The 26,885-nt window shown below is 37.3% G+C and overlaps 1 protein-coding gene across 2 annotated transcripts in view; it reads left to right on the top strand.

Annotated features, from left to right (window-relative positions):
- Positions 1-26,885, top strand: part of ZBBX (zinc finger B-box domain containing) — a 102,852-nt gene that overhangs the window by 45,621 nt on the left and 30,346 nt on the right. For both annotated transcript variants that reach the window (XM_007446423.1, XM_007446422.1), the window contains exons 7-9: positions 4,516-4,674; positions 10,099-10,273; positions 17,862-17,982. In XM_007446423.1, coding sequence (XP_007446485.1) covers positions 4,516-4,674; positions 10,099-10,273; positions 17,862-17,982 — 455 coding nt within the window. The remainder of the gene's footprint in view (positions 1-4,515; positions 4,675-10,098; positions 10,274-17,861; positions 17,983-26,885) is intronic.

Genomic DNA, 26,885 nt, shown 5'->3' with positions numbered 1-26,885 from the left:
CAAAATATTAGCAAACCAGATATAATACATTTAAAGGATCATGCACAATGATCAGGTGGAATTTATTCCAGGGATGCAAAAATGATTCAACATTCACAAATCAATCAACATGATACACCACATTAACAAAATGAAGGAGAAAATCAAGTAATCATCTCAAAAGATGCAGAAAAAGGACTTGACAATATTCAACACCCATTTATGATAAAAAACTCTCAATAAAATGTGTAGATAAGTAATATACTTCAAAGTAATAAAGGCCATATATGACAGATTCACAGCTAACATCATACTCAATGATGAAAACCTGAAAGCTATCCCTCTAAGATCAGGAACAAGACAAGGATGCCCACTCTTACTACTCTTATTTAATATAGTATTGGAAGTCCTAGCCAGAGCAATTAGGTAAGAAAAAGAAATAAAAAGCATCTAAATTGGAAAGGAAGAAGTTAAACTGTCACTATTTGTGGATGACATGATTTTATTTACAGAAAACCATAAAGACTTCATTGAGAAGCTATTAGAATAATGAACAAAAACCATAAATTTGCAATCAATATAAAATAGGTTGTGTTTCTATACACTAGCAACAGATTAGAAGAGAGAGATATTAAGGAAACAATTCATTTACCATTGCAATAAAAAAATAAAATATCTAGGAATAAATTTAACCAAGGAGGTGAAAGACCTGTGCATGAAAACTATTAACAATATTGCTGAAAGAAATTGAAGACACAAACAAATGGAAAGATATTCTGCAAACATTGGAAGAATTAACATTGTTAAAAATAACATATGAGTGATATATTTTTCACATATGTAGGAACTTTTAAGTATTATAAAATAGCATGTAATAATATTGTGGTGAATTTCTAATCTTAATGATTCTGTTAAATTTTAAACCTCTTAGTTAGGGGATAGATGGCTTAAGTTTGCTGTATAATTCTACTCTTATAGAATACTTTTAACTTTGTTGCTCAAAAGTTTTGTTTTTTCAAAGTTCATGTAGCCCTCCAATTCCCCTCTCTCCTGCAATATGTAGGTGAGATGAGTGAAAGGAGTAATTCCTCCCTTCAATGTGCTAGTGTTTGGTCAAACATGAAAATAAATAAGCACAATAAATGTAATTAAAAACAAGAACTCAACAATCTAATCTCTGCACAAGCAGTTGTATATATCAATGTTATATATGAAAGTTGTTAAGAGAGTAAATCATAAGAGTTCTCATCTTAAGGAAAATTTTTTTTCCTATTTCTTTAATTTTGTATCTATATGAGATAATGGATGTTCACTAAATTTATTGTGGTAAACATCTCACGATATATGTAGTTTTGTTTTGTTAAATGGAAGGAACAATGTTCATATCCATTATTAGAGATACAATTGAATAATTTTAAGTTTCAGAAAGTCAAAAGTAAAACACATTTTATGTGTTAACATAATTTGGTAGGGAAAAGGGATTAGGCTGGAAGAAGGAAGACCGTGATTCTAACTCAGGCCGCAGCGTTTTGTATCCACTTGGCTTTGACCTAAGCTTTATGAGCTTGGGGTTTCTTGTCTAAGTAATGGGGATCACAATTCTGTTCACTTTCCTTGTGAAATTCTTTTAAGAATGAGAAAAATAGAGTATACACATACACTCTAACAACCGAGAAGAGTAATATTTAAATGTAAGGTATCATGGGGAAAAAAAATTCACATTTATTGGCATTTTATTTATTATGAATTAATGGAATCTTAAGACATTTAGATATAGGATTCCAATTTATCAGTTATTCATGACATTTATCTTATTTTTTAGCACTAAATTTATTTATTTGTTTGTTTTTATTTTTGGCTGTGTTGGGTCTTTGTTGCTGAGCACGGGCCTTCTCTAGTTGTGGTGAGCGGGGGCTACTCTTCCTTGCGGTGCGTGGGCTTCTCATTGTCGTGGCTTCTCTTGTTGCAGAGAACGGGTTCTAGGCACTCAGGTTTCAGTAGTTGTGGCATGTGGGCTCAGTCGTTGTGGCTTGCAGGCTCTTGAGCACAGGCTCAGTAGTTGTGGTGCACAGGCTTAGTTGCTCTGCGACATGTGGGATCTTCCCGGGCCAGGGCTCAAACCCGTGTCCCTTGCATTAGCAGGCAGATTCTTAACCACTGCACCACCAGGGAAGCCCACTAAATTTAACTTAAGAATAAAATCATTTTTTTGGCCATTTAAGGGTCTCTTAATATGCTACCTAAAACTGTTATAAAAATTACAGAATCATTGATAGCAAGATTCATTTTAGGACAGAAATAATCTTTGCTCTGTGCTATTTAAATATGTATATATGAGTGTTAATTCTATCTTGATAATTTTATATAAAATACTATTGTTTTTTGATATTTTTTAAAATATAAAATATAAACTAGAAATTTTAACCACCTTTGAAGTCAATAGTACTTTATTCTAGGGAATTTAAAATCAGGTTAAATTGGATTACTTCTCTTAAAAAAATATTTGTTAAAATACAGATGTTTCTGGAAAAATGAAACATTACCATTGGCTTAATTTCCTTTTTTTCTTGATAAATCAAGTTTATTCAGGTTTAATTTATGAACAATAAAATCACACATTATTTCTGTGTCCACATTGTTTAAAAATTGTGATAAAATACAAAAAATGTAAACATAACCATCTTAACCATTTTTAAGTTCAGCAGTGATAAGTATGTTCACATTGTTGTGTAAAATGCACTCCTTTGAAGTGTGCAGCTTGATTAGTTCTGAAAATACATTACAATACACTTGTGTAACCTTCAGTCTAAATAAATACACAATATTTCTATCACTCCCCAAATGTTCCTTTGTGCCTCTTTATAATCTCCACTAACCCCAAACCAAGTAATGTCCTCAAGAGGACAACAGGTGCTCGCAAGGATGTGGTGGAAAGGGAACCCTCATACACTGTTGGTGGGGACTTTTTGATGATCTTTGGAAAAATTTGGAGCAGATGCCATAGGTTTGTATATGGACAGCAATATGTGTGCATAGGTCATTTTAGTCATTTTTCATAGATAAATTTATTAATTCAGTATGAAGTAATTAACACTAGTTAATTTGATGTTCACTGATTTATTCCAGAATCAGATTGCAGTGAATCTTAATAGATTTGCTGAAGATCATAACTGGAAAGTAGTCTTAGCTATTTAAATAGGTAGCTAGATGAAAATTTTAAAATAGGCACATTTTCATGGGAAAGTATGAAATAATCATTTCTGATCCCTGCTGAAGTTTTCCTCTATCTTGAGAACATTTGCTAAGAAGTAAGACCTATTACTTGTGTTCCTAATGTCAGGTTTTTAGAGAGTCTCTGAAGTGCCTGCATCTTCCCTCTGGAGTTTGTTTGGTTCAAGCTCAGATGGGATCCAGAATCCTGCAGGGTCTCCTTGGGCAAACCAGGCTTATTGCCGATGGGAAGTCCTTTAGAAAATAGGGCCTTCCTGAGATTTGCCTGTTCTTTTCTGGCCACTCTGAAGGCACTTGAAAAGGCTTTTTGAATTCTTGTTTCCCAGTTATTTATTTTAATTCTGTAATTCTCCCTCTCTCTCCCCCAACACCTTATTTTTATGTTATTTTGCCATATGCTATTTACCAGGCACTGTGGTAGCCACACAAAGATTGAAGAAGACATTCTGTTTTTCTTCTGTGAACTTTTATGGTATAGACAGATATCCAAAGATAATATAAAATCAATACTGTGTGGGCTGGTAGGGATCTCCTCAGCGTAGGAAGAGGGTGCAGAGAATGGGTGCCTCATGCATCTGTGGGAGGGCGGCAGGGAGAGGTGCCTAGACCCATGGGAGTAACTTGGGGTGAATCTAGAAGGAGAGGTAGGAGTGTGCCCAGCAAAGAAGATAATAGAGGAGGGAGGGCCTTCCTGGTAAGTGAAACTCATGAGCAAAGGCATGGCGAGAACAACTTGGAGTTTGCTAGGGCACTTCTGGATGTGCACTTTTGAGTAGTTGATACTTTCTAAAGATGTTTTATCACCAACAAAATACTCATTACTGCTTATTCAGGCTCCTGCTAGATTATATTTAGTTCTTTAGCTGTGATGTGCGCAAAATAGCACACCTACATATTTAGGGTCGATATAGTGGAAAGGCTAGGAGTCATTAGAATTATACACACCTGGGGTCACTTCCCAGCTCTGCCACCCACTCACCATGTGACCAAGGGCAAGTTATTTAAACCCTCAAAACTTTCCTTTCTTTATCCCTAAAACAATGATAAAAATAGTTATGCCTTAGAGTTGAGGATTAAATAACATGTTTTTAAGATACTTAGGAGAGTATGAGCTCAAACTAGCCCTTCAATAGATGGCAGCTGTCACTATTATACGGTTGATGTAAATGGCAATTTGTATTTTTAAATATTAAATAAAATGTATTGAATTTTATTAGTCATAGAATAATGAAAACATGATTTAATATATCTAAATTACTTAAACTGACATATTAGGCTTTTTATTCCTATTTTGTTTATTTATAGGCAAAATCTCAAACACTATCCAATGTATTGGATGTTGCCCATCAGTTTATAAAGAAAGTTAATCCAGATGAACCCAAAGGGGAGAATCATTCTACAAAAGGGATTAGTAAAAGTCAGCATAAAACCAAATCTCTTCTTCTTCAGGGGAGCAGCTCTGAGGTAAGCTGAGGAAAATATAGTAGACATTTTCTGTCATACATGATCATGGAAACTGTCATTCATATACTCAACTAGAGCTGTAGAGTTTTGGAGATGATTTGATCACATTGTTGGTTAATATGAATTTGTGTTTTTATTAATCAGAAACACTTGCACTGTAAAAATCCTTTTAAAGAGATTGCTTTGATTTCTGTGGCTACTAGATTTTTTTTTTTTTTTTTTTATCATACCATCCTTTGATTTTTCTAATGAAACAATTTTTTTTTTTTTTTTTTTTTTTCCATTACGCGGGCCTCCTACTGTTGTGGCCTCTCCTGTTACGGGCACGCAGGCTCAGCGGGCATGGCTCACGGGCCCAGCCGCTCCACGGCATGTGGGATCCTCCCGGACAGGGGCACGAACCCGTGTCCCCTGCATCGGCAGGCAGACTCTCAACCACTGCGCCACCAGGGAAGCCCCTGGCTACTAGATTTTTGATGAATGATCCTTTGATCATATTGCTTTCCAGGCATTTTCACCACATCAGGAAATGAATATTTGGGAGAAATATAAAAAAAACCCCACAATGCAATATAACAATTTTATATTAATCAGGATCTCAGAGAGGCTAAAAATACAAAACCTTGCCAAGTGTTTTAGGTGAGAGGCAATTTCACAGTTATTTAAAATCAGATTTATACCAAATTGTGTGTTCATTCAGATTGATTACTTATCCTATGATGTACTAGATAAGCTTTCATCAGCTCATGTTTGTGTTTTAATAATAGACTTGTATTGATTCTCTAGCAAGAAAGAAACTTCCTCAAATTTTGATCCTTGTAATTAATAATCCTCATTCTTTTAGATGCCACTAGCCTTTTCACTGTAGTTCAGAAATAGTAACTTGGCCAGAGTCACACAGCTTGTTACTTTGTGACAGAATCAGACTTGAACTTCAGTCCCTTGAGTTCCTAACCCTTGCTCAGAGAGCATAAAAGAAAACATGGTAGTAGGTAGTAGGCCCTCTTTACAGTGAAGAAAGTATACTTGAATTGTCCAGGAAGGTTAGCAGTTTGGCATGAATTTCACTAATAGACCTGCCAAGGGTGCTTGTGAATAATCACTGAATGAGTTACAGTCTTGTTAGAATAATAATGTACTGACTATGTGCCAGACACCATCCTACATATTTTATGTGTATTATCTCTTTTTACCCTTTTAAAATTTTTTCTTTTTTTTCATATGAGGAAATAGTGGCAAAGCAGTTTTTTTTAATTGCCCAAGATATCATTGATAGTGGAACTTCAGTTTGAACCCAGGCCTTATGACCCCAAATTACTTGCTTTTAGCCATTACCCAGAGGCTGTGGTTTTAAGGGTTTCTCCTTCATGCCTGCCATTTTATCTAATTTATCCTACCAATAAAAATAGTGATAAATCAACAGCTAAAATTTATTAAACACTGTATGCTAGGCTTAATCCTTTAATTGCTTTATCTTATCCAATAATCAAAGTAACCATATAAGTTTTACATTATTATTATCTCACTTAACAGATGAGAAAGCCGGAGAGGATTTAAGTAACTAGCTCTACTAGAAAACTATAGAGCTACTCTTTTGCCTGCTCTTTTAATCCCTAAAATAAATGCTGCCTCTTGTCCCCATCGGTAACTGTGTATGCTGTATAGACCCTCCACCCCTGGTCTTAACTTAAAGCCATTAATTCAGTGGTTTTATCCAGGAATGCACATTATAATCAACTGGAGAAACATTAGAGAAACACACATGACTGAGTTTAGCATCTCTCTGGGTGGGTCCAGATGTGTGGTTTTAACACCTGCTCAGTCATTCTAGTGAGTAGTCCTGGTTGGGCATCCCTGCTGTCGACCCTCAAGTGTGCACCTGTACACAGTGCACACACTAAAGAAGTATCCTCCTCATATGCTTGGTACTACTCTGTGCTGAAGAGCAGAGGTTCTCCAACTGCAATAAGCATCAGAATCACTGGGTAAGTTTGTAAAAAATGTGCATTCCTGGCCTGCCACTCAAACTTCGATTTTTTTTACATCTAGGTTGGGCCCAGGAATCTGATTTTTAATTGGCTTACCAAGCAATTTGAATGCCTGGAAGAGTCAAAATGTTGCTAAAGCCTGATATCTGTCTTAGGGCTTTTCTTATGGATTCAAGCCAGTGGATATCCTTGGAAATGGGTGCAGTTCATGAAAGAACTTTCATTTTAGAGACTGAAACCTGGGTTTGAAATCCGGACTCTGGTTTTCTAGCTTTGTAACATCGGGCAGTTTACTTTAGCCTTTTGATCCTCTGTTTCCTTTTCTGGAAAGTGGGGATATTAAAACGTATTTTGTGGGGTATCATGTAGCCTAGAGGGGTAATGGATGCACAGCATTGGATTCCATGTGCTTCTTCAAATTTCCTAGCCCCTGTAGAATCGGGCAGGGTCCTGATGTGCTCTGAGTGGAAGTGAAATATGACAGTTCTGAGCTGAAACATTTAAGAGCCAATGTACTATCCTCTGGCTTTTTCCTATCCTGCCACCGCTGCGTGGAAGCCAAGTATTAGGCATAGCTGTAAAATGCAAATGTCTTATGTCTCTGATTCATTGCTTGGAAAGGAGCTGCCCTGGAAAGCTGCTAGAATCACCAGAATACTTGACTCATTTTGTATTAAGGCACTGAGTTTTCAGTGCATCTTCATGAGTGCAGCATACATATACACACGCATTCACATATTGCTTACTGAGTACCTGTAAATACCTTCCCACATACTTCTAAGACTCGGTATTTCCAAACGAAATTCATCATGTCTTCTCCAAAACCTATGGATGTTACTGTTGGTGGCAGGCTCTCTTCTAGCTCTCCAAGCCAGCAGGAACATTTCTCTTCTTTTCTTTTCTTTTTTTGGCGGTACGCGGGCCTCTCACTGTTGTGGCCTCTCCCGTTGCGGAGCACAGGCTCCGGACGCGCAGGCTCAGCTGCCATGGCTCACGGCCCCAGCCGTTCCGCGGCATGCGGGATCTTCCTGGACCGGGGCACGAACCCGTGTCCCCTGCATCGGCAGGTGGACTCTCAACCACTGCGCCACCAGGGAGGCCCAGGAACATTTATTTTTTATAGTCATTTCTCTTTCTCCTTTGCATATCCAATCAGTTACCACATCTCATCTTAAAACCGTCTGAAAACTCTTGAATATTTGGTCACTTCTATTCTTATTGCTATTCCAAATACTGAAATTAGCTTTTGCTTAAAGTGCAAAAGGTCTATAAAGTGAAAAGTGCATTTTCTTCTCTCCCCTTCTAGAAGTTAATAATTATTCTACTTTTGTGTGTATGTATTTCTTAACACAAATATTAATATGTTGCATACTGCTCTGCAAATATGCTTTTTACACTAAGCAGTAGTTTTGTTATCCATATAAGTGTATTCCACAGCCTTCTCATTCTATATAGTGGTTGTAAAATACTGTATTGGATATAAAATAACTTTTAAACTATGTTTTCTCTGATCAGCATTTATACTGTTTTAATCTTTGGCCAGTATAAATTATAGTATAAAAATAATTTTGAAAAATATTGTTTTGCATACATATGAGTATATCCATATGATAAAATCCTAAAATTCTTAGGTGAAGAGGGTTGTGCATTTGTAGTGTTGATAGATATTGAGAAATGGATGTAAATTTTAATTGGTCTCCTTGCATCCAAACTCACTGTTCTCCAATTTCTTTCTCTCCCACACTACTGTGTGGGACCCTTCAGTAGCTACTGGGTGGGACTCTTCAGTAGGTTTGCATTTCCAATATGTTTAAGTGTAATTTTCTCTGGATGGCAGGCAGGATCCTTTACAATCTGCCCCTACTTGTCTTTCCACCCTTTATATTTTCTCATATCCCACTTTTTGCTATAGCAACACAGCTACATACAGTTCCATGCCACTGTGTTCTTTAACTCCATGCCTTAACATATTTACCATTCCCTCACTCCAGAATACTGCCCCTGCCACTTTTTTGTCCATAGGATTCTTGTTTATCTGAGTTAAATTCCTGCTCTTTGCTTCTATTTCTATTTCTGTGTTTCTGTGTCAACAACTAGCATAGTTGTTGACACTACAACTAGTCTGTAGGTTCCAGATGCTTTTTGTTTATACTGAATTTTATATATGCATATATTTAACGATTTTCTCTCAATTGTCCACTGACAATCTGCCTGGTTTTTTGCAATTAAGGGCTGAACACAGAGGATTCTACTGTTGTATCTAGAAGATACACAATGGAGATTTAGCAATTTCATCAGTGTAGGTAATCCACATTTGATAATTCAGCATTGGTGTGGAACTTACTTTGCTCTAGTCTCCTAATTTGGCTGTTTTCTCTGATTCACTGGATAACTGCCAAATCCTACCTTTATTTTCTTCTGTGTGTTCACAGTGGATCTATATTTTGTATGGAATTCATCCTTTCCCCCCATCATTACATTGAGAAGCAGGCAGTTTTTTATCTACATTCATTAATTTGTCCATTCATTCAGCTAACTTTTAATGAGCACCTACTTTGTGCCAGGCACTACTCTTGGCACTGAGGAAACAGACAACATTCCTGATCCTATTACATTCTAATGGGGAGAGACCAGCAATAAACAAACATGTAGAGTAAATTCCCATGGAGATAAGTTATTGAGAGAAAAATAAAGCAGATAAGAGATTGGAAAGTGGGGGAGAAAGGGGCTTTGTTTTTAGGGTCATCAGTAGCGTCATCACCTATTCTCTGAGTAGATGACGTTTGAGCCAAGACCGAATTAAATGAGTGGAATGGCTGTGTGAAGATATGAAGAGGGACCATTCCAGGCATTGGATATAGCTAGCGCAAGGCCCTCGAGTGGAATACGCTTGATTGGTTCCTAGAACTGAAAGAAGATAAGTTTAGCTGGAGCAGAGTGAATGAAGGGGAGAATTAAAGGAAGTGAAGTGAAAGGCAGGGGGCTACAAGGTTGTGTACAGCCTTGTAAGTCCTAGTAGGAACTGAGGGTTTCACAGAGAGTCATTGGAGGGTTTGGAGCAGAGAAGTGACATCAGATTTACATGTTAAGAAACTCTTCTTTCTGCTGTGGGGAGGTTACAGGGAACAGGCGACTGGAGAAGTAGGATTAGATACAAGGCTATCACTGCTTTCCAGGGAAAACACTGGTGGATAACTTAATGATAAACCCTCAGTCCTGTAGGCTCTAGTTTTAGTACTTTCTGAAGAGACCGTTTAAAACTGTCTATAGTTTTAAAGAAATCAGTAAAGCACATAAATAAGTACAACTTAAAAACATTCTATTCTAAGTTTAAAAATAATGTGTGATTCACAATGCTCAGTAATTAATGCTACCTGTATTGTAAGATACAGAACATTTAGTAAAGCATACTTAGATACACTGTTAATTGTTTTAGGTAGAACTTTCAACAACAAAAAAAGAAGAATGTGCAAATCCAGGAGATAGGCTCTTGTGTGAAGGGCCATTTGTTGAACAAGCTTCTGCCCAGTCCTTTCAAGAAGTTCTAAAGCAATGGAGAACTGGGCATCATGATGACAATGAGAAACAGAAGTTACATGCAGCAAAACCAGGTACCGCTTTTTTTTTTTTTTTTTTTTAATAAAATGAATGCTTTAAAATAAAGCTGAATTTATTTTATCTCCATTCTCCGTGAATATAAATGCAGTGTTCAGAAACACTGAAACATTGGGATAGTAGTTTGATATAACTCTTCAAAGGGGTAGTCACTCTATGACCATTGGTTTAGTGGTTTAATATTTATAAACCCCTGAATTGGGCATTGGGGATATATTTGCCTTTGTTTCCTACATAAATTCGGGCTGTCAAATGAATAGAGAATTAGATTCTCTCAGCTCCTCTTCTAGCAGAAAGTTTTGTCAGAACAACTATTCCTTTATTGAACTGTAATTACAACACAAAAAACAGGAGGATCTATGAGATGAGGAATAGAGAATTTTCTTGTATGTCTTGAGAAGTATATTTCAGGGACTGCTGTGAAGTTCAGGGGAATAATTAATTTGTCTTTTGTTTTTCTTTCTTTTTGAAGAAATATTTGTTTTTATTTTTCCTTGGTAATTTTCACACGTGTATTCTAGACATTGACGATCTGGATGACTGAAGTGTACAGTGTCTTTTCTTTGTTTCCCAGTACCTTTTGAGTATTCATTTATTAATTTTATTACTTTTATTACTTTTATTACATTTATTAATTTTATTACTCAGAGTCTTGTTGGGGCTTCCAGTTGCTTTTCATTAAAAATAAAATATTAGATAATAAACTTAAATCATGTAACTTAGTTGACAGCATTCAGTTTTATGATTTTTATTTCATTTTTTTCCCAGTGAAGGACCTCTCCTGATTAGTCCTCTTTTGTAACATAGTGTAATTCCTAATGTCAAGATATCACACACCTTATTCCCAATTAAAATCTGATTTTTTACTAAATAATGTTCTCTCTTTCAAACATTTTTCCTACATTTGTTCATGATACATCAATTTTGTTAATACTTCCAAGACTGTATTTGTATACCCTGTTTTAGCATGTACATCAACATAACTCTCATTGACTATGTTATTTTATGTGCTCTTTTATTTGTGCTTTCACATTTTGATGTATTTTTTACTTTTTCACTCTGAAAAGGATTAAGTCTTCTATAGAAATACCTTTTTGATTGTCCACTTTGAAGACATAGTATTTAAAAATAATAGAAGAACTGATATGTTGTAGCTTTCCTCTATAGGCTGAAGATTGTGGATAAAGATGCTTAAATGGAATTGAACTGCCTGATTTCAAAGGAATCATGGAAACATGGAATAGTAGAGGCCAGATGTTGGCATATAATTATCAAAGTTATAGTGGAAAAATTACCAAAATAAGGGGCAAGGAAGACTAGTAATTAGATTGTTTCAGTTCACAGAGATCTGTGGTACTAATTGGAGTACATAAGAATGAAAAAGTTTGTATAGACTCCTGTTTTTCCTATCTGAGTAGAAAATTTCCATCCTGATGCACAGAGACCCAACTTGAGCTCCCATACTGGGGATTCAGAGTTTATTATAAAGTTCTCAGCCCTAAGCCACACCACAAATCTAAAGCCCCTTGAGGCAGAGGCTGGGTCCTTTTGTAGGATTTTGTAGTGTGGTCACAGGGTACACTATGAATCTTCCTCTAAGCTTTCACTACAGAATTTATGGCTATTTACCAGGATAAACATGCACTGAGGAAAGGCAATGCCCAGACCTTCAGAGAGGTTATTAGATTCTGGGTCTGAACCGACAGTTAGACACCCTGGAGACCCTAAGTACCACCATAATCCACCAGTCAGTCTTAGAGATTTATGGAAGTGGAATGATAGAATCTTGTCTTTATTCTGTCTCATAGTGCATTGGGACTGTGAGACCATTATGTGGTTATTTTTCCAGTCTTGATTCTTGGGAACGGATATACTTAGTAACAGGAATAATGCCTATGTTGATGGTCTGACCTGTGGCATAAAGGTTGTTATGGTAGTACGTAAGTAGAAGACCCTAGAACTGTCTCCCTCCCTTGCCAATGTCCATGCTAATAAAATACCATGCCAGAAGCAATACCTGGGGATTGCAAAGATTAATGCCAGCATCAAAGACCTGAAAGATGCAGGAATACTGCTTTTTATTATATTTCCATTTAACTTACTTATTTGGTACAAAAGCCAATGATCTTGGAAAATGACTACAGATTAGAGTAAACTTGATCCGATGATGATGATACAGGTCACAGTTGCTTTTCTGGATGTAGTGTCTTTGCTGGAGAAAACCAACACATTCTCCATGGTTGGAGGAGGGAGACAGCTATTGACCTAGCCTAGGGGTTGATTTTTCTGTAAAGTGACAGATAGTAAATATTTTAAGCTTTGAGGGCCATTCAGAAGGGCCATACAACTTTGCCACTGTATCATGAAAGATAATATATAAACAAACGAGTGTGACTATTTTCTAATAAAACCTTGTTTATGGATACAAATTTGAATTTTACATAATTTTCACATGTCACAATATATTATCCTTCTTTTGATTTTTTTTCAGCCATTAAAATATGTAGAAACCATTCTTAGCTTGAAAGCCATACAAAAGCAGTGGGCCAGATTTTGCCCAAGGGCTATAGTTTACTGCTCCTTGACATATCAAATGTATTCTTTTCTATTTCTATTAATAAATATAGCCAGAGATAGTTTGATATCATATGGGTTACAGTATACCTTCACAGTCTTGCTTCAGACCTACATTAGCTCTCCAGCTTTCTAGCATTATATAGTCCCAAAGAACGTTGATCAGAAGATAATGTTTGCCCATTATATTGATGGCATGATGCTAAGTGGATTTTGTGAACAGGGAGTATCTGTTACAGAATGATTATATTGGACCCTTTCCATCATGGGTAGGGCAATAATTTGTCCTCATGGGAAAAGCTACATATTTCAGAAAAGGATTTGCCTTCTCTTCCTGTAGTGTATCTGCCAGTAGAAGCTTTATTTGTCACTGTGGTGTCTTACACAATGAGTGTCTTAGATCAACACACTCATTTTATTATGAAAAAGGTATAAGAATAGGCTATACTCATGGAATTCACTCATCTTACCATGTGCAGCACTATCCAGCTAGCTTGATAGTTTTGTGGAGTGGCGTGCTGAAGGTTCAGTATGGGTTACAGCTGAGAAATAACATCTTGTGAGTTTGGGGTGCTTTTCCTACAAGGGGCTCTATATTACATGAAACTGGCAAAACTTCCATTAAACAGGAAGCTGTGACTACCCACTGCCATTTGGGGCTCGTCAGCACTGAGTTAATAGTCAGGAAGGGTCACTGTACTGACCATGTTGTTTGAGCACAAGTATGAAGGAACAATTAGATTATCATACAATAAAGAAAAGATAGACTTCATCTGCAAACCATTCAGTGGCATACTTAATTGTCCTGTGTCCAGTAATAATGTTCATTGGAAAAATGTGGCAACCCAATGAAAATAGGGCTTCTATGGTCTTGAATCTTTTGAGAATGAAGATTTTAGTCACTCTACCAGGTAAAAGGGGTTGGCAGACAGTAAGGTAAACAGAATGGGTGGTGAGAGAAGGAAGCTATGGTAAACAAATCAAGGTAGGCTTCAAAACCAGCTACAAAATGAAGAACCATGGCAGCTAAGTTTTATATTGAGTAATTGTTTTTTTTTCTCCTCTCTTTTTCCTGATACCTAATATGACACATACTACTGGTATCTAACATTTAAATTTAGTTGGGAGTATCACTAAATTGAAATCTCCCTGTGATACATAGTGGCTGTAGAACTTTGTGTTCCCTGTGCTTCAGACAAGAGTTAGTTTTGTTTTGTTTTGTTTTGATTTCAGAGGAAGAGACAGACAGACAAATGGATGCTTAGATGCAAACTAAGTAGACTCTGTCTCTCCAGATCCGTTCTTTCCCATTTCTGCCCTACTCTGTGCCCCTAGAGGTTGATCTTTAGAGGCTGCATCATGTGGACTCCCTTGTTCTCTGGCTTCTGGTTGGGTTTGACCAGTTGGAGACACTAGCAGAACATTGAAGGGTGAGAAGAAAGAGGTAGAGGTATTCACTCTCCCTCTCCTTTATGTGCTGAGATTTTGCAGTTACTGCTTTGTCTGCATATATCATTAGCTCCACTCAGATGACCTTTCATCCACAGCCATTGCTTTCCATGACTACTTACAACACTTGCCTTACTTTGTCCTCTCAAGCCTAGGGTTGGTAACAGTTCTCCACTATTTTTAGTCTCTGAGTGCTTCAACATCACTTGTTCCCTTAACCTTAACATGATTATAAGTTAGTCCCTTCATTTGATCTTCTTCAAATTACCCCTTTGAGTTTTTTCTTTCCTGTCAGAACCCTGACTGATAATTAAAAAGGGATTTCTAAGAAGCCAAGATTCAAGTTGAAGTCTAGAAAATGAGTTGGAGAGTGGAGACAAATTAGAATGTACAAAGGCTCCATGATGAAGAGAGCATATCGTGTTAATGGAACTGAAGGTAGATGTGCATGGCTGGACCTCAGAGAGCAAGGTTGTAGAACAACAAGCTAGAGAGGAATTACATTTAGTGGCTTGGAAAGACAAGGCTACAAACAAGACAGAGTGGCATAGACATAGGAGGAAAGTTGGCAAAGTGTATTATCATAAAAACCCATGGAGGACAGTGTTTTTAAGTAAAGAAATGAGGTCAACAGTGTGGTTGCCATGGAGAAATCATTAAGATGAGGACCTCTGTTGATATAATATGTGATTTTATTTTGCCTCAGAGTATTATAAATGTGATTGTTTATGTGCGTGTATATTATATGTATGTGTCTGTAAATATTTTCCTTTCCCTAAGATATTAAGTAGATAAAAAGAACATTTATAAAATTTATATACCTTATGGAGAAAAACAAAACACTAAGAACCTGTTCTCTTCCTCTTCCCTCCCCTCTAAGTGATTATCACTAGCCTGGATTTGTATTTTTTCATTCCCTTGATTTCCTTGCAGTTTACTGCGTGTGTGTATCTCTAAACAATATATTGTTAAATATGCATGTATTTAAACATTGTGTAAATGGAAAACTAGTATATGTACTCTTTTTCAACCTGTTTATTCAACATAATTTACTGAGATTTACCCATAAAGATGTGCATAGTTGTATTTCATTCATTTTCCCTGCTTAAGAGTCTTATGCTTAAAAGTCTTCTTTATATGACTACACCACTGTTTACCTGTTTAAGTATTGATGTTTGTTTAGGTTGATCCCCATTTGGGGTAAGAAAGAGGTAGAAGTACTTACTTTTCCTCTCCTTAATGTGCTTTGATTTTGCAGTGACTGCATTTTCTACTTATGTTACAGAGCAGCACTTAGATGACCTTTCATCCACAGCCCTTGCTTTCAATGACTTCTTACAAATTTCTCCTACTTTGTCCTCTCAAGCCTAGGGTTGGTAACAGCTTTCCATTATTTTTAGTTTCTGAGTGCTTCAACATCACTTATTCCCTTAACCCTACCCAGCAAACACTGCTGTTTTGAATATTCTTGCACAGGTCTCCTAATACACATGTGTACACATTTCTAGGTGTCTCTTCCTGGGAGCAGAATAGCTGGGTCATAGGGTGTCTGTGTCTTTAACTATACTAGGTAAACCTGAATTTTTTTTACCAGAGTATTTGTGTTAGTTTATACTCCTCTCTGCAGTATATAAATGGTTTGGCTGCTTCCCATTATCACCAACACTTTAACTGTCAGTTTTAAAAAATTTTTGCTGGTCTGATAGAGATGAAATTGTATATTTCATTTGTGTATCTCATTACAAATGACATTGAGTATGTATTCCTGTGTTTCTTGGCCGTTAGCTTTGAATTTTCAAGTGTTCTAGTGATTTCTGTTATTGATTTCTAACTTGATTACGTTTTAGTGAACTGTAATTTCATTTCCTTCAGTGTGAAAGGCAAATACTTACAATGGCTTAGAAGGTTCAATGTAATCTGAAGTCCCTATCTCTGTGATCTCACTTCCTATTACTCTCTCCCTGGCTTGTTCTGTTTCAGCCACACTGGCCTCCTGGCTGTTCCTTAAATACCTTGGGCAAATTTACCTTAAGACTTTTAAAACCATTGTCTATTAAGGAAAATACCCATCATCCCTTCAATATGAACAATGGGACGTCTTACACAACTTCACACAAAAGGTAGCTAGGGAACCATTAAACAAGGGAGCAAACCAGAACCTCAGTTCCATAGGTTGTGTGGCATTGTTCAGGGAGACATGACTCATGAATCCGTGTGTTCTAGGTTTGTTTGATGTAAGCAATTTGAAACAAAGCTTATCCTGCTGAATGCATTATGAAGGTAACTTAGCCTGCTGAATGCATTACGTAGCTAAAGACTCTCTTTCTAGAAAATATCATTAATCTGTTTGCCAGAAAGTCTAGTTATTAGCATATTCACAAGCAAGTTAACCCAGGCCACCTGCCATCTCTGTTTCCTGGGAATGTGCCATTGGTGATGGCAGAAGAGTGAGTCCCAGGTCAGCTGCTCCATCTCCTCCCTCCTCATCACCCTTGTAGGCTTGGGGGTTATCTCTCAAGCCAAGTGACTCTTCTCCATGACCTAAGACAGGAAAGTAAAGTGAGTCCTCATTTTTTTCCTCTTTCGGCTTCCCTGCCGGGAAATATTTTGTTTTCTTATGAAAAGGAGGACTCACAGTGGAGGGCTCTCCTTTCTTCTATGACTTGCTCTTGTCCTTGACTCCTACTCTTTCAGCTCATGCGTCCTGATGGCGGTTCTCAGAACATCCTCCAGTTGCTTTCTTCAACGCTGCTCTACACTTTGAGAAGAATAGGAGTGGATGACTTACATTCTTTTGGTTTATTTCTATCGCTGGCATTTGGCTGTTTCTAAAAGCTGTTTATTAAAGGCTGCAGTATGAGCTTGGGATTATTCTCTAGTTTCAGTCTATAAAAAAGTAATTGTTTCCCTCTTTACTTCTTCTCTATCTTCTCCCACAGTTTTCCTCCTGTTGTGGGTCATTATGGAGAGAGAGGGCTAATATCTAGGAGGGTGGAGAGACTAGCAACTCTGCATTTATGCTGCTTTCTTTCCCAGAAGTCTCCATCAGTTTTAAATATCTTTGAATGGTGGTTTTAATTTAGTAGAACTTCAGAAACATCTTAAGCATCTGGAAGTAAGTTGCCATGTAGATATAAATTCATGAGGACAGTTGTCTTCTCCAGGTGCCATTTTGAGTTATTTATTTTCTGTTTCCCATAATGTGTAAATATTATTGTCAGTGGCTCTAACACATACCTTTATGTGTGTGTGCACTTATAGAATATATAATGAATCCATTTGTACTTTATCGTGTAAAATAATTAGTTGCTTTAAAAAACCTTGTGAATCATAAGATTTTTTTCATTTCAAGAAATTATTGAAGAAAACTATCTATACAGTAATATAATAAATCACCAATATTTAACACTTTTGCATCATTTAAGCCTAGAACTATTGATTATACAGACAAATATCAAAGCACATTTGCCTCAAAAATGGTGAGTTCTATATCCTGAGAGAAGATGTGGTAATTTGTAGACTAGGTTACCTTAATTATGCATATTATGTTTATTTTTATAGAGTCATTGGAAGAATGTGAAGTACAAACTAATCTGAGAATTTGGACAGAACCACTTATGATTGAATTTAAAGAAGACAGTCTATCCTACATGGAAAAATTATGGCTTAAAAAACACAGAAGGTATTTTCTGATTTTTTGCATTATTAATAAGAAATGTAAAAGCTATTTACGATCCGTGTGTGACATGCTTTTTTGTAGCAATGTTATTTATGCACTTCACATTTGCATAAATAATTTTAAAGCAATATTAAATCCCTGTGAAGCTTCTACCGTTCTGATAAGAATTTTAATTCTATTTATGTATGTAATGTGTGATTGATTTAGGGTTTGCCTTGAGAAGTGGAAATGTGTATGTGGGGAAACAAGGCACAAATATGGTATAGAATTTAAAAATAATAGCAAAAATAATGTGATAAATGAAAGCTTACTTTGAAGAGGTAATTTTTGAGCTGTACTCTTCAGAAACTTTTAAGTTACTTTTTTTTTTTTTTTTTTTTTGCGGTACACGGGCCTCTCACTGTTGTGGCCTCTCCCGTTGCGGAGCACAGGCTCCGGACGCGCAGGCTCAGCGGCCACGGCTCACGGGCCCAGCCGCTCCGCGGCATGTAGGATCTTCCCGGACCAGGGCACGAACCCGTGTCCCCTGCATCGGCAGACAGACTCTCAGCCATTGTGCCACCAGGGAAGCCCTTTTAAGTTACTTTTTTTTTTTTTCGCGGTACGCGGGCCTCTCACTGTTGTGGCCTCTCCCGTTGCGGAGCACAGGCTCCGGACGCGCAGGCTCAGCGGCCACGGCTCACGGGCCCAGCCCCTCCGCGGCACCTGGGATCTTCCCAGACCGGGGCACGAACCTGTGTCCCCTGCATCGGCAGGCGGACTCTCAACCACTGCGCCACCAGGGAAGCCCTTAAGTTACTTTTAAAGTTACTTTTAAGTTAAGTAGACCTTTGATTTTATAGTTTTATTAATAGTATTCAAATATATTTTATTCAAAGGCTATATCATTAGATGTAGCTTTCATAAATGGTTTAAAAGTTAAATATCAAACCAAATTGATGACTGAGTACATGTTGGAGTCATTCATAATTTTACCATGATATAAGAACCACATTGGGAGGTACCTTTAAAGGCCATGGTCTCAGTTTGCCCTATAGCAGTGCTGCTCACACTTCATTGTGCCTATGAATCAGCTAGAGACTATGGCAAAATACAGATTCTTCTTCAGTAGGTATGGGTGGAGCCTGAGATTTTGCATTTGTGAATTTCTGATAGCTCCCATGTGATACTGCCGTGGGTAATGCTAGTCTCTGAACCACATTTTGAGAAGCAGGGTGTTAGAAAACCTGTCTAGAATGTACCTGAGGAGTGGTTTTCGAGCCCTTGCTTCATTCACTTCCAGTCATACATCTCCCGAGATGACCCACTCCATCCTTGGAACATTCTGCCTCCTATGATATCTCCTGGTGAGCTGCAATTTTTTCTGACTAGTTGCTAACTTGGTCCTAATTCTACCAATTAAACCAATACTGAGCAAATTGAATCTCTCCTCTTCATGGTATCCCTTCATATTTTAAAAAATCAGCCCTCATGACTTCCTTGAAGCTTCTGTTTGACAGGTTACCATCTGCCCCCACGCCCCTTCAGCTGTTTTTCACGGGCAGATTTCTTTTCTTTTAATATTTTTTTTAAATTTTGAAATAAGACATGCAATCAAGAGTTGCAAAACAACATGAAGAATTTCCACTTGCCATTCATTCAGCTTTTCTAATGGTAACATCTTATATAATCATAGTGCATGTATCAACACCAAGAAATTAACATTAGTACAATATAAATCACTAAACTACACACTTTATTTGGATTTCACCAGTTTTTGTCACTAACGTCCTTATTCTGTTTCAGGATTCAGTTCAGGATCTCACATTGCAGTTTTGTCCTATCTCCTTATCCATTGCAATTCCTCAGTCTTCCCTTGTCTTCATGACCTGGACATGAGTACTTGCTGGGTATTTCATAGAATATACTCAGTGTGGGTCTATCTGGTGTTTTTTCATAATTAGATTGAGGCTGTGCATTTTGAGGAAGAATGCCACAGAGAGGATGCACCCTTCTCAGTGCATGATATCACCTGATCATACTATCAGTATATCTCATCACCTGGATGTTAACCTTGAACACATGGTTAATGTGGTACTCACCAAGGTTCCCTGCTGCAAAACCACTCTTTTCCTTTCATAATTAACATTGTGGTCTGTTCAAGCTGTCAGGATACCATAGACTCGGTGGCTTATAAACAACACACATTTATTTTTCACAGTTCTTAAGGGTGGGAAGTCCAAGATCAAGGTGCCGGCCGACTTGGTGACTGGAGAGACCCAGCTTCCTGGTTCATAGAGGGCTGTCTTCTCACTGTGTCCTCACAGGGCAGAAGGGCTGAGAGGTCTCTCTTGGGGAGAGACTAATCCCATTCATGGGGGTGCTACCATCTTGACCTAATCACCTCCCAAAGGCTCACCACCAAATACCATCACCTTGGAGGTTAGAATTTCAACATATGAATTTTGTGGGGACACAAACATTCAGAAGAGAGCTTTCTGCTCCTTGCCCTCCACCAGTTTACGTCCTGCTCGCATGCAAAATATGTTCATTCTATCCCAATAGCTCCAAAAGTCTTAACTCCTTCCATCATCAACTCAAAATTCTGAAGTCTTAATTCTAAAGTCTTATCTAAGTATCATCTAAATCAGATATGGGTGAGATTCAATGTATGATTCATTCTGAGACAAATTGCTCTCTAACTGTGAACGTACGAAATCAGACACGTTCTGGGCTTCCAAAATACAAAAGTGGGACAGGCATAGGATAGATATTCCCATTCTAAAAGGGAGAAATTGGAAATAAAACAGAAGTAACAGGTCCTGAGCAAGTCTGAAAACTAATGGGGCAAATGCTATTAGACCTTAAATCTTGAGAGTATCCTCTGCTGTCCAGGCCCACTGGGATTGAAGCCCCACTTCTGGACACACTGAGGCAGCAGTTCTGCCCCGAGCTTTGCCTGGCAGGGGCTGGGCCCCCAAGGCTCTGGTTGGCTCTGCCCTGTGGCTTTGAGTGGCCCCATTCCTAAAATGGCTCTGAACTCTGTGACTCCCTGGACTTGAATTGTGTGGCTGTTCTAGTCTGGGGTCACAAGGGCAGCCTTGCCCCCAGGGATTTACTGGGCTGTTGCTCTAACTGGGGCTCTCTGTGATGGGAGAGATAGCCCTGATGATTTCTGAATTGCCTTTGGGATCATTCTTCCATTGTCTTGGATAATAGGTCATATCTTCTGTTTAGATGGCTAACTGATCTCCCTGTGAGATGATCCTTTGGCCATATACTTCCTATTCTCTCCTGTATAGATTGTGTCATACTTTTCAATATAAATATAAATAGGCTGAGAATGTTCCAAATCTTTAAGTTTTGCTTCTCTTTTGATTAATTCTGTCTTTAATTCATTTCTCTCTTCCTTGCATTTTGTTATGAGCAGTCATGAGAAAGCAGGCCTCTCCTTCAACACTTTGCTTAGAAATTGCCTCAGCCATGTGTCTAATTTCATTACTCACAAGTTCTACCTTCCATAAAACACTAGGACGTGAATGCAATTCAGCTAAGCTCTTTGCCATTTTATTAGCAAGGATTGCCTTTCCTCCATTGTATGATAAATTGTTCCTTACTTCCATCTGATACCTCATCAAAATGGCATTTACCATCCATATTACTACTGACATTCTATTCAGGATTACTTCGGTATTCTTTAAGACTATTGAAGCTTTTTCTGAAGCTCTCTCTTTTTTTTGAGCCCTTACCAGAATTGTCTTTAAAGGTCTATTAATAGCAATGTAGCCTTTTCCTAGCACAAACTTCAGACCTCTTCCAGCCTTTACTAATTAGCCAGCTCCAAAGCTGCTTTCACATTTTAAGGAATTTTATAGCAGCACCCCACTTCTGGTACCCATTTCTGTCTTTGACCATTTGGGATGTTATAACAGAATACCATAGACTGGGTGGCTTATAAAAAACAAACATTTATTTCTCAGTGTTCCTGCAGTTAGGAAGTCCCAGATCAAGATACCAGCGGATTCAGAGTCTGGTGATGGCCCGCTTCCTGGTTCATGGGAGAAATCTTTTCATGATGTCTTCACAGGGCTCTCATAAGCCTCTTCTATAAAGGTGCTAATCCCATGTGGGGACTCTGCCTTCATGACTTAATCACCTCCCAAAGGCCTCATCTCTTAATGCCATCACACTGAGTGTTAGGATTTCAACATATGAATTGGGTAGGTGGGGGACTTAATCACATCACAGTAATAAATATTTTAGGGGAGATACTTTGAGATGATGCAAAATTCTGTTTTTCTTTAAACTTTCATCTACTAATTTTAGCATTTGTCAGTGGATTTTGCCTGTAGCAGTTATTACTCTGCTGCTCTAGTGGGGATTTTCTATTTCCTCTATTCCTACATTTATCAATTGGAATTCTTCAAGGAAGAATATCTCTTTTCCCACTTTGGTTTATTTATTCAATTGTTTATTTATGTGGACTCATGGATATTTATTTTATTTTGGATTAATAGCCAATACGATTGTCATTTATTTTTTGACTCAAGTTCCTGCTTTGATTATTGAGAGCTCCTTCAGGTTGACTTCTCGCTCCTTTCAATACGTTCTTGCCATTTTTTGTTTGTTGGTTGGTTTGCGTTGAACATCTCTTTGTTTTTCTAGCACCTGAGATGCATTTTCCTGTCCTAACCCGGGAATCATTTTTCCAAGGAAACCTGATTCCTTTTACTGGAGACTGTTATTCAGAAACCAAGATCTCAACTTAGGTGTGCACCTTGCTACTCAGGAGTCACAGATCCTAGGTTTTCTCAGAGAACATCTAGGAGATACATGTATATATACTAACCCAGGATACACACTCAACTAAATTTACTTCTGTACCTGTCTACCTGGATATCTATTAAAGTAAACATGAGTTCATATTCATACATCCAAGCCAACATCAACTGGTTCATTTACGTTCTCCCTTTGCTTATTTGTGGTTTCTTTCACCTGCAATGAGGATCCTGGCTCTCAGTATCTATAATATATTTATTAATTTATCACCCTTAATATATGTGTAAAGCAGTTTCAGAATCTCTAACTAATATCACTGTGAGAAACAAATTTACCAATTAGAGTACACTGTGTATAGTGCTTTCTACAGTATCCAGTCAAAATCTTGTTTTCCAAAGTTGCTTAGGCCATGGCACTCATTACTTTCCCATCTCCTTTAGAGTGGTTCTACCATTCTTTCAGGTATGCCCATATCCTGAGTACTTTTTGAAATTTGAATAAACTTGTGTACAGTTCTGTGGGCTTTTGCCAATGCCTAGAGCCATGTGTTCACCACAGTACTGAAGAATACAGTTCCGTCACCCCATAATCCCTCATGCTCCCTCTTTCTTTAGTCAACCCTTCTTCCTCAACCTGTGGCAACTATTGGTCTGTTTCCATCCTTATACATTTGCCTTTTTCTGAATGTCATGTAAATTAAATCATAAAATATGTAGCTTTTTGCATCCTTCATTTAGCAAAATGCATTTAAGATTCAACCATGTTCTTGAGTGAATCAAAGTCTGTTCCTTTTTATGGTAGAGTAGTATTTCATAATCATGGTATATATTTTATCCATTCATCTGTTAAATAACATCCTGCTGGTTTCTAGTTTTGGGCAATTATGACTAAATCTATTATAAACATTTGCATATAGGTTTTTGTTTGAATATAAGTTTTTAATTCCCTGGGTAAATACCTGGACCGGGATGGCTGAGTTATATGGTAAATATATGTTTATCTTGATGAGAAACTGCCAAACTGTTTCCAAAGTGACTGAATAGTTTTGCATTTTTTTCTGCAATGTGTGAGAGTTCCAGTTGCTCCACATCCTTGCCAGTGCCTGGTATTCTCAGGTTATTTTTTCTTTTGATGGTTGTTTTAATAGATGTGTAGTTTTACCCCATTGTGGTTTACGTGGCAGGGTTTTAAGTTCATACATAGACTATTCTGGTTATTCCTATGTAACTATTGCCCAAGTTGTCTATATCTCTTTTAAAGTATTATGTCCATAACAGTCTTTCAGGTGTGAAACTTAGTAGTGTATATCTGTCAATTGCCTCTTTCTAGCTTAGAATTAGTACATAAAAGTAGTCCCAAGGTCACATCTTTTTTAGTGGCTGCCTTTCAGGGCCCTTCACACTGAGTTTCCTATACAGTAAAAGAAGAACACTTTTGTTAAATGACTGACTTCATTTCTGCCTATGATTGTCATATTTTATGAAAGGCTTAACAGGCTTATAAATATATATTCTATTGCATTTTGTTTTTATATCACTTTTGATTTGGATAGTAATGATTTTTGTATTTTACCTGCCAATATGTAAGTGTTGATAGACCTTAATAGCAATCTTAATATCTCCAGTGGTTCTTTTTGTTGTAGTTGAGATAACATTGGTTTATAACATTATATATATGTTTCATGTGTGCAGATTATATTTCACACTGCAACCTGCTCACGTATGCACTGCAACCTGCTCACGACCAAAAGTTTAGTTTCCATTCGTTACTGTGCAGTTGACCACCTTTAATCATTTCACCCTCTTCTACTCCCCTTTCCCTCTGGTAACCACTAATCTGTTCTCTGTATTAATGTGTTTGTTTTTGTTTTGTTTTGTTTGTTTATTTTTGATTTTTTTATATTTCACTTATGAGTGAAATCATTTGTCTTTCTCTGACATTTTTCACTTATACTATCAAGGTCTATCTATGTTGTCACAAGTGTCAAGATTTTATGTTTGCTTATAGCTAAGTAGTATTCCATAGTGTGTGTGTGTGTGTGTGTGTGTGTGTGTGTGCATGTGCGTGCGTGCATGTGTGTGTGTGTGTGTGTGTGTGTGTGTGTGTGTGTGTGTATAACCACATTTTTATCCATTAATCTGTTGCTGGGCACTTAGGTTGTTTCCATATCCTGGCTACTCTAAATAAAGCTGCAAAGGGGTACATATATCTTTTCAAATTATTATTTTCATTTTCTTCAGATAAATACCCAGAAATGGAATAGCTAGATCATATGGTAGTTCTATTCTTAATTTTTTGAGGAATCTCCATACTGTTTTCCATAGCGGCTACACCAAATTACATTCCCACCAACAGTGTATAAAGTTCCCTTTTCTCCACATCTTCTCCAACATTTGCTATTCCTTTGTGATGATGGCCATTCTAGCAGGTGTGAGGTGATATCTCATTGTGGTTTTCATTTGCATTTCCCTGATGATTAGTGATGTTGAGCATCTTTTCATGTGCCTGTTGGCCATCTGTATGTCTTCTTTGGAAAAATGTCTATTCAGATCCTCTGCCGATTTTTAATTGGGTTCTTTGGGTTTATTGTTGTTGATTTATATATCTTAGATATTACTTAGATATTAGTTCCCTATTAAATATATGATTTGCAAATATCTTCTCATTTGGTAGGCTGTCTTTTCATTTTGTTGATGGTCTCCTTTGCCGTGCAGATGCTTTTTAGTTTGATGTAGTCCCACTGGTTTATTTTCTCTTTTGTTTCTAGTGGATCTTTTAAATGCTAGGAAAGTTTCATGAAAGAGATCATACAATTTGGATTTAGAGTATTTTAAGGGTGGATATTAAAAATTAACTGGTATTTCTGCTCCAGTTCCCCTACTCTTTTTATTATATGTACTTCTCAGTTCTAGCTGATCATCAGAAGCATGGGGGGAGGTTTTTAGAATGCTGATTTCTCCTCCGGCCCAGACAGACCTAAAAATCAGTGTTTTTAAGGATGGGTATGAGACTCTGCATTCAAAAAGATCTTCTCTGGTGATTCTGATGCAAACAGCCTAACACTGATTCACAGCGTTAGAACCATTCATCACAAGAATGATTTGGTCAGTTTGGTTTCCCCAAATGAATTGGTCAATGCTCAATACATATTTGTTTAAATTTTAAAAGAGGAAAATCTGGTGAGGTAATCCTATTCTGAAGCATATGTCATCTTTTATTTATGTGGCATGATCTTTTGACAAAGCTATTGTGTTCGGGTCCCAATCCAGAATGTAGAGTTAGTTTATTGACTAGCTAGTCGTTTGTTCATGGGCAAATCACTTTAATTCTCTTGGTCCAAATTTTATCACCTGAAAAGCATTGAGTTTGGAATAAATAATCTAAGGGACCCCTTCAGCTCCAGTGCTCTATTAACTGGACTCTCTAAGTCTTTGGTTCAGGGCTTTCCTCCTAAAATTAGGTAAGTTTTCACTTCATGAAGGAGTATCTGGATATTAGTACATTTATGTGTATCAGTGATTGAATTTTTAGTACAGTATATCTATGTCAAACTGGAAGGAGGCTGGTGACCAGATGCCAGTTTGTCTTTGACCTTTACTCTTTAATATTTTCCATCATTTAATTAAGTTTTGGATGTAAGATGACATGCTCTTCAAAGCTGGATAATATATAAATATTTTGGAGTGTTCTGATATATACATTACATATACTGGGGAAATGCACATAGTCACAGTTTGCCAGGAGATCATTAAATTTTTAGTATCTTTGCAAATTGTGAGAGAGGCAATATAGAGTAATGATTAAGAACATGGGCTTAGGGAGGCAGACTGCTTGAGTTCAAATTGTCTTTGCTGCATTTACTACCTGAATGACTGAACAAGTTGGTTTACTTCTTTGTGCTTTAATTTTCTCATCAAACTTAGATAATATTAGCACCTATTTAATATTCCTGTTAAGATTCAGTACCCCAAATTGTTTAGAACATAGCCTGGTACATTTTTTGTATTATTGTCACCAGCTAATATTACTAAGAAGGCCCTGACTTTTATATGGGGACTCAATGAGCATGCATAATCTAGAAGAGCTGTGAGGTTTAAGGGCAGTTAAAAAGTGACTCCCTTCCCCATTGTTTGGGACTATCCTTTGGA

The sequence above is a fragment of the Lipotes vexillifer genome, unplaced genomic scaffold, assembly GCF_000442215.2.
Source record: "Lipotes vexillifer unplaced genomic scaffold, Lipotes_vexillifer_v1.1 scaffold763, whole genome shotgun sequence".
Classification (NCBI taxonomy): domain Eukaryota; kingdom Metazoa; phylum Chordata; class Mammalia; order Artiodactyla; family Lipotidae; genus Lipotes; species Lipotes vexillifer.
This window is presented reverse-complemented; position numbering and strand designations above follow the sequence as displayed.